Genomic DNA, 11,389 nt, shown 5'->3' on the forward strand with positions numbered 1-11,389 from the left:
AAATGAAGTCCAAGAGAGAAGCAATCAATTAAATCTAATGAAATGGATGGAAAGGTGAAGCACGGTCTAAAGCTAAGCTCCTGTCTCCCATTATTTCCTCTGACTTGACATCAACATGCGAGCGAAACCTGAATGCGTGGAAACTCAGTTGCAGCACTTTTACTTTGTTGGCTGAATGTTTCCGGCATGCTTTCATCTTTTGCCTTTGTTTCATTTCATTCATATATTTGCTTCAGATTTTAAGCTTAGGTGGGCAATATTTTTACAACATGTGATGCCATATTACAATAGGTTTTGCAACAAAAAAAATGCATCAAAAGGTATCCATATGACTAAACAATATTCCTTTTTCTTAGCTATTAATCTAGTGGTGTCAGGATGACTAAACTCTATCAGAGACCAAAGAATAACACATACTATTATAAAGAAAGAATTGTTACAGTAAATATTCTTTTCTCTGAGTGCTTATTTAGAAAGAAAATGGTACATATGAGGAAGTTGATCGAGGAAACAAAAGAAGAATAAGAAAAGTTAATTAATTAGAATTTTCAAAAAAAAAAAAGTGTTCTATCTAATTCCTTAATAACAAAGTTGAGTTGATTGATAAATCTCTATAAGTTTTACTTTCCTCCAAACGTCAAGCTTAGTAAAAATTATAATTATTTTTTAGTGATGAAAAAATTCCTTCCTACCGATATACATGTAGACTATTACCTAACTTTAAGATGATTAATTTTTTTTTGTACGAATATATAATATGAAATAAAAAGTGGGAATAAAAGAAAGAATATAGTAATAAAGATTAATTTACAAAAGCAAAACTATCAACCTTATCATCATTGAAACCCATTATTCATTCTTTAAAATTCAAAATAGACAAGCATTAATTATATCTGTCATCCATCTATTTTGATTCAACTCTTACAGAAAAAGTTCAAACTCGTATAAACGTGTGGTTGGAAAAACACATTTGAACTTATCTCTTGAGATGAAGGGAGATATATAGCTACAATAACAGTACGTAATATGAAGTACTTGTCTATAAATACCTGTATGCAAATCTCAAACTGCACAATCTTCCCTTCAATTTTTCTATAGAGAACCAACAAAACATGAAGAATCTTCATATCCTAGTATCACTCATTTTTCCTACCTTATTTCTCTTCTCATGCTCTGTATCTCTTGTGCTATCTTTTTCACCTTCTTATACTGATCTCCAAAACCAGTGCCTTGATGACCAAAAATCTGCTTTGCTGCAACTGCACCACAATCTTTACTATGCCCCAAATTTTACTTTCTCTTCCAAAGTTGAGCTTTGGAATCCCAACACTGATTGTTGCTCTTGGAAAGGAATTACATGTGATGCTTTGGGTCATGTGATTGGACTTGATCTTAGCTACAAAAACCTTTCAGGTAGCTTTCACTCTATTTTCAATCTCCATCATCTTCAACGCCTTAATCTTGCTGGAAACAATTTTAATACCACTCTGTTTCAATATGAGTTTGACAGACTCCTAAATTTAACTCATCTCAACCTTTCAAACTCATGTTTCCTTGGCCAAATTCCAGCGGGGATTTCATACTTAACAAGGTTAGTCTCTCTTGATCTATCTAATCAAGATTCTTGCTATCAACGGTATAACCAACTTCTCCCTCCATACGAGGACATCCTCTACTACCATCCATTGCCTTTTGACCTTCAACAACTTCTTAAACTAGAAAACCCAAACTTTAAGACATTGATCCAAAATTTAAGACCTCTTACGGAGCTCTACTTGGATAGTGTGAACATTTCAACTCAAAGTACTAGATGGTGTGAAGCCATATCCATAGTACTTCCTAACCTGCATGTGTTAAGTCTTTCGAATTGTGGTTTGACAGGTCCATTTTGTTCTTCACTCTTAAGACTCCCTTTTCTTTCCAAACTTTTCCTTGGTGGGAATTCAATCTCTTTTTTGCCTCCCAATTTCTTGGAAATTTCCTCTAATTTGGTTTCTCTCAGTTTAGCAAGTTGCAATTTGAGTGGGGATTTTCCAACAGAAGTTTTCTTATTGCCAAAAATACAAAGCATTGACATTTCAGAAAATGACAATCTTAAAGGTCAGTTGCCAGAATTTCCATTAAACAATACTTTACAGATCTTAAAGATTTTTTCTACAAATTTCAGTGGAAAACTACCAGAAACAATTGGTAATCTCAAGTTCTTGACAACTTTAGATCTCCGTTTTTGCAATTTCTTTGGACAAATTCCATTATCAATTGCCAATCTTACTAACCTTGTGGAGCTGAAATTAGGATATAGTAATTTCAGTGGTTTAATCCCTCCATTTCATAGATTAGGAGTTCCAAATCTTTCATACCTTGATTTGATACAGAACCACCTCTCTGGCTCAATTCCTTCTTCTTTATTTACTCTCCCATCATTGCATACCCTGTTTCTTTGGGAAAATCAATTGATTGGTGAAATTGGTGAGTTCCCCAACGCATCTTCTTCATTGATTGAAGCATTGTATTTAGGCTACAATAGCTTTAGCTCCGTGAAGCTTGACATGTTCTCCCAACTCAAGAACTTAAGGTTTCTTGACCTTTCCAATACGAGCTTGTCAATTGAAAGCAACATCACAAGCCTTGCTTTTCCCCAATTAGAGGAGCTATACCTAAATTCATGTAACCTTACTGAATTTCCAGAATTCATCAAAACTCAAGACAAGTTGGCTTTTCTAGATCTTTCTAACAACCAAATCCATGGTTTTGTGCCTAATTGGTTATGGAAGACCACTCTTTTAGGGTTAGACCTTTCTTTCAATGCGATTGATTTTTCAAAAGAGTTTCCTTTTGGTGATGCAAACTCCTCTTTTCCAATGTTGATTTTTTTGACTTTGCGATTCTGTAACTTAAGTATGTTTCCAGAGTTTTTAAAGAGTCAAACTAGTTTAGAATATCTTGTCCTTTCAAATAATAAAATAAGTGGTGCAGTACCAAATTGGGTGTGGAAGAAAAGTTTGAGGTTTCTGGATCTTTCTAACAATTCTCTCTCATTTTTGGACCAATTTTCACTAAACCAATCTCTAACTTCTTCACAAGGCTCTTTGTCAAGACCTATTTGCAATTTGAGTCAACTTAGGACCTTTAATGCATCCTTTAACAAATTAAGCGGGCCAATCCCAAGTTGCTTGGGCAATATCAGTTCTCTCGACACTTTGGATCTACAAAAAAATAATTTCAATGGCAGCATACCAGATTTTGCAAAAGCGACCCAATTATATTGGCTTCAACTCAATGATAATAAATTAGAAGGGAAGTTGCCAAGGTCATTAGCCAATTGCACAATGCTCCAAGTTTTAAACCTTGGAAACAATACTCTGCATGACACATTCCCTTTGTGGTTGGGAAAATTGCCTGCGTTGATGGTCCTTGTATTGCGAGCAAATAGGCTTTATGGTCCAATTAAACATGTGAAAAATTGTTTTCAAGACTTAGATGTACTAGATATTGCTTTCAATAATTTTTCTGGTCAATTACCAATTGAATTCTTTCAAGCTCCTCAACTAAGGTCACTCAAAATTGGTGGGAATAAACTGGAAGGAAAGTTGCCAAGGTCATTAGCCTATTGCAAAAAGCTTGAAGTTTTGGACGTTGGAAAAAATATGATACAAGACACATTTCCTTTTTGGTTGGAGAAATTGCCCTCTTTAAAGGTTCTTGTATTAAGAGCAAATAGATTCTATGGTCCAGCTAAAACTTCTGAGGATGAAAATGCTTTTCCAGAGTTACACATATTGGACCTTGCTTCCAATAACTTTTCAGGTGAGTTATCTATTGGATTTTTTCGATCTTTGAAGGCAATGAAGATGATGACTGATGGCAAGAAAGCTAAGCCAGATTACATTGGAGACAAGTACTACCAGGACTCCCTGACAATTGTGAATAAAGGGTTTGAAATTTTTTACGAGAAAATCTTAACCATCTTTGTTTGTCTTGACCTTTCCAATAATAGTTTCCATGGGAGAATACCGGAGGAAATACAAAACCTCAAGTCACTCAAAGCGCTAAACTTCTCCTACAACAGCTTCCTTGGCCCAATCCCTTCAGCACTTGGAAACTTAACTAAGCTTGAGTCGTTGGACCTCTCCCAGAACAACCTCTCAGGAAAGATTCCTCCACAGCTTGCAAGCCTAACTTTGCTTGAAGTATTGAATCTCTCTTACAACCAACTTGAGGGAAGCATACCACAAAGCTACCAATTTGGTACATTTCCAAACGATTCTTACAAAGGGAACCCAAGATTGTGTGGGCCGCCTTTGACAAAGAAATGCAATGAAGTTGGTCTTGGAATGCAACCCCCTAAGGAAGATGAAGATTCATTGGTAGATGGTATATCTATTTGGAAAATCGTATTGATTGGGTATGGATGTGGTTTGGTGATTGGGTTATCTATTGGATATACAGTGTTGAATGAGATGGGAAACAAATGGATGGATAGGTTTACATGGAATCGGAATAAAAAATGGAAAAGATCTTCTAGGTGATTCCATCAAAACTCAAGTTTCAAATTCATTTGGTAAGCATTCTAGAATATTTAATCACTCAAAAGTTTTTTTATTGGTTCTTTCAATTGTAGTTAATTGCCTAAACAAATAAAATTATTTAAATACTCTCGTGCATTATAAGTGTGATATATATATAATTACATTAATTGATATTTGATTAAAGTGATTATTTTTTAAATTTAATTAAAGAAGATTTCAACTTTGTACGACTCATTTTCATTTTAAACTTGGCATTGCTTTTAAAACTGAAAACAAAAATTGCCTGCAACCTAGGATATGTCCTTTGAATTCCTAACCTTATTTTATAAATGACAATCATAAGTTTCCAAGTTACTAATTTGTAAAAGACATGTGGGTGACTGGCATTTTGAGTTAGATTGGGCTGTCAACCATCTTAACAGCAAAGCAAAGCTTCGGCATTTATTGTCCTTAATTAGATTGGCTTGGGATGCTCATGTATATTTTATTTGGCAGGAGCACAATCAAAGGAAGTTTGGCAGGCCATCTAAAGATATAGAAGCTATTGTTTCAACTATCAGAAGTTACTTTTCACTTAGTTCAATAACAAGATTGCAGTCTTCAGTTGCACTCTTCCTCTTCAACAACAGAAATTATGTCTGAACCTTTTTGGCTTGGTGTTACGGTACTTGTGTCTCAGTTCTTTCTCTTCTGCTCACCTAAGATGAGTGGCAGCATGTGTGGTTGTATTGTGCTTGTCTTCTGTTCTGCCTATAAGGTGGTGTTTTACGGCTGAGTTATGGGGTTCCCCTGTTGTTCACCCCATTGTGTAACGCTGTTTTTATTAATAATTTCTGGCTTAGCAAAAGAAAAATGTGTCTGAATTGGGGACTGGTTCCTTAATGTTGCTTAGTTTGATTACGTTGCAAAAGTTAGATTGTTCTTGGACATTTGTAACGTTTTGATAGCTTACTGTTTACTTGTAGCAAGTCTAATGCTTTCTTTGGGTTAACAAAAATCATTCACCCAAAGAAATTCTTAACGAAAATCTTATTATCTTCTAAGCTCTTCGTTATTGTTATACCTAAGTGATCATATTAGCAGCCACATAGTAGGTCTTACACATGAAAACCCAGTTTGCGACGTCATCATCTAAAAGGTATAAAAAGTAGAACCAGACCAGACAGATGATTCACTACTGAACTCTCTCTACTCTCTTTAACTGCTTCTTAATCTCTCTCATTTACTTGCTTGTGGTATACCTTACTAACTTGAGCGTTGGGGAATGCCTCAAAATAACATTTTTGGCACACTGACTTTCTACCATATGATAGGTCACACAAACTCTCCTTCTCAACCTCCAGTAAAACTTTCGACTATCAGACCAGGAATTACATCAACAATATCAATTATTCAACTCAACTATTTGCAGTGCAGGTATTTGATATAAGCCATGGCATGTACAACAATGACTACGCCTACCACTTTAGCTGCCAAAACTAGAAATTACATCTCCTAACACAGAAAAATCTTCACAGACCAAGCTCAAGCTAAGATGCTTTATTCCTTTATTAACTGCTACATCACTACAGAGAAAAAAACAACGAAAAGAAAATAACAAAGCTTCCAGTTCCAGGTATCAAGCTCGACAATTCCAAACTAACTTCGATAGTACTTTATTGTCCCTAACAACTATAGATTTGACCATGGCGAGAAAGATTGAAATATTTCCTTTATTATTTTATTCAACTTTAATCCCATATCATCCTTTGTTTCTTTGCTTCAGCACTCCCACAGACAAAAACAAATGGTTTGTTGTAAGCTTTATTGCTATATGATTGATTTGCATGTAGAATAGACCTTGACTAAACAAAAACATGAGGGCAATACATTCAGTAACTTATATATACTCACTTCTCTAGAATGCCAATGAATCCTTTCAGTAACTTATTCTCTATCTAATAGAAATAAAGCATCATAACTAAATAGCCAATATTCACATTGATGTGCTAAGTGTTCTGATATAGCCACTAATCCATAATTAAAAGATGAAGTAATAGACGACATGTTATCTTTCAATCACTGGTCATTTTATAGGTAGTATTTTGTCTAGTAGCCACCTTGATGCTGTAAACCAGGAAGGTTGTCAAGCCTTCTGACATTTAGCCTATTTTGAGTATTAGCTCAGAATTTATGTTTAGAAGATTGGTGCAGGTAAAAAGATATCTGATGACTTTGGGGTTGACAAAAGCCACATTGGACAGAGTGATCATGCATATATGAAGACTTTGCCGCTAGAGGCCTTCTCCTACAAGTGTCCTCGTGCGGCCCTAAGTTCTTGCTCATTTGAATCCTTCTCTAACTACAAATGTAAGTATCAACTAGAAAAATAGTTTATTCTTATGAATTCAGTCATTTGAAAATTTTACAGGGAAACAAGAAAACAAAAACTCATGCTAAAAACGAAAATTTTAGAGGGAAAAAAGGAAACAAAAAGATTACTATTTCTTGAGTTTAAGTTTAGGTTTGCTAGCTAATTTCACTTTTTTTTTTATTTAATGCAGGACCCGTATTTTTCCAGGAAGAAAACCAATCATTAATGTTTTCTATGCTTTGGAATTGGATACCACAAAAAATCACAGCTTCCACTAGCCATCCCTACCCAATTGAAACTACCTGCAATCCAACATTCTTAAACTCTTTGAAGTAACATCCTAGATCCTGCCAGTATGTGTCATCGAGACCTGGATTCTGATCTGATCAGGCTGAATTCAAGGCCATTACGAAGGTTGAGAAGTTGGATGCTGATTCTTGGAAAGTTAATACTGGATTTCACTGCTATCTAGGTAGAAGAAATGCTACTTCATGGGTTAAAGGCAGCAATAGGGTTTGTTGGCATATTAGGAATGCCAATTTTGTATATAAATCACAAGTTTTACAATTGTCTACTCATTCAGTTGTTTTTGACAACTCTTGGAACTGCATGTAAAAACTTAAAACTTACTCTGCTTAATACAATCACTCAACTCATAAGTCAGTTGTGGAATGACGCAGAAAAAATGCTTACCTAAATTCTAACGCACATGCCTGCAGCAACAATGATTTTAAAGAGCTCATCATTCCAAAATTCCACCAAGCTCAAGCAGGGAAATGATTTCGATTAATCAGGTATTCAGACAAGTGAATCTTCCACTACAACACTAAACAAAGAAATAAAAGTGTTCGTGACAGCAGGAGTTGAAGCAAAGCATCAATGGATACTTATCTGGTGAGCGGTATTGAAAATGCCAAGGGTGGGTTAGTTGCATACGAAGCATTTCTTATTCTTTGCATGATGCTGAAAAACCAAAAGATGCAGTTGGTTATTTTACATTCGAATGAGAATAAAAATGTAAACTATACTGACATGAGGCACCAAAAGTTGACGATGTAAAGTTAAAATATGTCCTATTTCTACAGCTGAAAAACAGTTGGTCTGCATAAAATATTCTTTGTATGTATGTAACCAAAAAAGTTTTGCACCAAAGTAACGCATCAACAACAAATGTTAAAAAAACTAATAGATATTAAGCTAGCACAAAAAAGACATTAAAAAAATTAATCTACATGAAGAGGCATATGTGGGTACCTTTAGAGCACAATGCTCACAGAAGTAGTGGTTGCACTTAGTAACAACAGGATCCACAAAAGGCTGCAGGCAAATAAAACATGCAAAGGGCAACGAATCATCATCGTCATCATCACTCTGGTCTACCCCTGCCTCATCATCATCATCGCCACCCAAAGCCAGATTTCTCTTCCTTGCTTTCTGTGCTTCTTCCAAGTCCTTTTCTAACAGCCATACAGACTTGTAGTATCCACTATCATGCATAAACTTACATGAATCTCCATAACCACGGTAACCAGTTTCTTTGTAGTCTTTACAGATGTCAGGCTGATAATCAAATCTTGCTGAAACACTGATGCGGGCAGAAGCCCTAAGAGGTCCATGTGAGCCACCAGCTTTCTCACTGGCACCTGTTCGCTCTCTTCGAAACCCAGCCTTATGATCCACATAGCCATGCATTCCTTTATACAACTTCTCTTCCCCAGAGCTTGTGTTTTTCCCCTTCAAAGAGTCCTCTGCTCATTTAAGAAATTTTTCATGTATAGCACGAGCATCTTTTGTAAACTCAGTCTCAGTTTCTAAGGTTGCTGTAGCTCTGCTATCATTTTGAACTTGAATTTCCTTCAAAGACTTAAATTGAAACATCAGTTTGTCAGATTCTGTATTTGATTCAGTGGGAGCAGCACTCCCGGAGGATCCAGTTGAAAAGCATAACATATTGTCAGGCTTCAAATCCTTTTTCTGATTGTGCAACAGAGATGTGCCATTTCTGGAGTCTTCATCTCCATTTGTTGTCCTTTTCCTTATGTTTTTTCCCTTTGTTGGCTTCCTAAAGAAATTGCAGACTGAAAAATCAAAGAGTTAGCTATATAAGTAAATATACATGTACACCTTTAAAAAGAACAAAAAATGGAACAAATTTTACCTTGTTCAGATTGTTGAGATTCTGTTTCAAATTGCTGAGGTTCTTTTCCTGGATATTGGGGCTCGCTTGAATCTGTCATCTTAACAGAAACAAGAGCAAAGGTTTTATAGGTTCCTTGTCTCAAGCAAGATGAACTTCAAGTCATTTACGACTGTTGCTTCAATCACTTGAAAGAAGGTTTTAAACTAAGTGAGTCAAAATCCTTATTACAATTAATTAAGGTAATGAATGATAGAAGATCAACACACTAACTGGTGTCATAACTAAATTTCCATAGATAAGATCAAGCTTTCTCTCATGAAAGGCTAAATGCTAAATTTTTTACCCAAATCATAAATTTCTATTGATGTAAGAAAGTGAAGGAATTAAATTTTTTATCCTAATCACAAAATATTTACAGTACTCACCTGAACAAGAGGTCTAAAACGCAATGCCCAATATATTTACTTTCACCCACGATTGAATAATTGGAATTGAAATTACTGAACAAGAAGAGATCATCCTTTGTCAAATACTGCATTCACCATTCCAACACTAACAAATCAAATGACGCTAAAATCATAACTGAATACATCCTCCAAAAATTAAGAGAAAAATAACATTTTATTGGCTGGTCATACTGCTTGCAGAGCTCCAAAAACTGCTCTGCAGAAATGTACAAGCCTTTTCGGATTGGAGAGATTGAATGATATTCAAAAACACATGGTCAATTTAAGAAGTTGACTAGAGAGCCCATATATTTTGGAACAACAACATGCTTTAAGGGCCACATGTAGGGAGGGAGAAATATCTATAGCCTCAATATTTGATCAAAACTATTCTCTCCATTGCACTCACTAAACCACACACACTCACACACTGAGGTTCAAGCCTACATGGTAACATATGCAATTCTAAGTTAAAACACAACCTTTGGTGATCTACGAAAGTCCATGCAGATAGAAATTCAGATACAATTATTCTAAAACAGAGCATAAGATTAATTTCACAAAATTATTTAAACTCAAAACCTGTTCCTTTGCTATCCAATAGTATTTGCCAATTCAGATGAACATAAAGGAGGAAAAGAAAAAAACGGCAATAGTGGACAAACATTGTACCTGTTTTACTGAAACAATTGAGCAAGATCACCAAACTTATAAAAAATGTTTGAGTAATTAATATCAAAAGACTCATATATCATTCCATTCTTCAGAATCCCAAGAGACTGGTTATTCCTTCTATGGAGCTGCATTCCATGTTTTGAAAAAATTGTGTCCGGAACAGGGATTTAAATAGCGGTCGCGGTCACGTTTTCGGTTGCGTAGCATTTGTCGCGTTTTCGGATATAACGAAGATAATTGTGGTCACTGCGGTCATCACGGTCGTGAAATTTTTTTTTTTTGCACAATTTATTATAAAATGTAATAATTATAATTATAATTATAAAAACTCTTATTCAATGATTTTAAAAATAGTTTATGACACTATGTTTTTTATTTTCTAAAAAAATTATTCACAATTTTATTTAGATTATAAAAAGCATTCATATTTGATTTATCCATAAAATTTTTCTTGGCCAAGTTCATATTCAATATTAATTCTAGACAAATCAAATATTAACAAAACATAATATGTTAAATACCAAGCATTTAATTTAATAAAATTACAAACTTAAAAATATAGTAATTTCAAATTCCATCAACTACAATTATTGATACATATTTCAAATTTACCACATGGTAGAATGACGAGGAGGATCAGATTCTCTATCTTCACTTTGAGAGCCAAGTTGACTCCATCTCCATCCCTGAGACCTTTGTTCTTGATATATTTGAGGTGGAGGATATATTTGAGGATGATACATTTGTGGTGGAGGGTACATTTGTGGTAACTGATACATTTGAGGTGGAGGATATATTTGAGGAGGTGGAGGATACATTTGAGGTGGATAATAACCATATGGAAGTGGATAACCATGAGGAGGTTGAAAATTATGTTGTTTTGGTGGATAGTAATGTCTTTGAGTACTAGCAGATGATTCACTATACTCAAAGTTACTAGAATTTGATCTCTCACCTGAAGATGAAGAACCTCTAGAAATTTCATAGTGGTGCTTCTTTGCTTTTTCTTTTGATCAAGCTGTACGTGCACTTTGACCCTCACTAGATTCAACAAATGGATTTCCTCCGTATTTTGCCGTATTAATAAAAAGTCCACCAGTAGCAGCAAGCCCAAATTCTCCTCCAAGTGGGCTATAAGGTCGATTTGCATCCATATTATCACCAAAATTCGCACCATCACCATCACCATCTCCATCACCATCATCATCTGGACTTAAACCACCACCATCATCACTCTGACTTGGTG

At 35.1% G+C, this 11,389-nt stretch overlaps 1 protein-coding gene and 1 pseudogene across 2 annotated transcripts; one reads left to right on the plus strand and one right to left on the minus strand.

The window, feature by feature from the left end:
- Positions 1-1,102: 1,102 nt before the first annotated feature.
- LOC149511033 (receptor-like protein 41) lies at positions 1,103-5,549 on the plus strand. The gene is made up of 2 exons (XM_089756485.1): positions 1,103-4,561; positions 5,025-5,549. The coding sequence occupies exon 1, from the start codon at positions 1,113-1,115 to the stop codon at positions 4,527-4,529; it is 3,417 nt and encodes a 1,138-aa protein (XP_089612611.1). The 5' UTR covers positions 1,103-1,112; the 3' UTR covers positions 4,530-4,561; positions 5,025-5,549.
- A 2,303-nt stretch (positions 5,550-7,852) lies between these two features.
- Positions 7,853-9,493, minus strand: LOC149511034 (zinc finger CCCH domain-containing protein 1-like; annotated as a pseudogene). The gene is made up of 2 exons (XR_016334697.1): positions 9,041-9,493; positions 7,853-8,960 (listed from the first exon to the last, which is right to left on the minus strand). The product of XR_016334697.1 is annotated as a zinc finger CCCH domain-containing protein 1-like (transcript).
- Positions 9,494-11,389: the final 1,896 nt, after the last annotated feature.

This window comes from Durio zibethinus, chromosome 27 (assembly GCF_047325235.1).
Source record: "Durio zibethinus cultivar Kanyao isolate XHJ-2024 chromosome 27, ASM4732523v1, whole genome shotgun sequence".
Classification (NCBI taxonomy): Eukaryota; Viridiplantae; Streptophyta; class Magnoliopsida; order Malvales; family Malvaceae; genus Durio; species Durio zibethinus.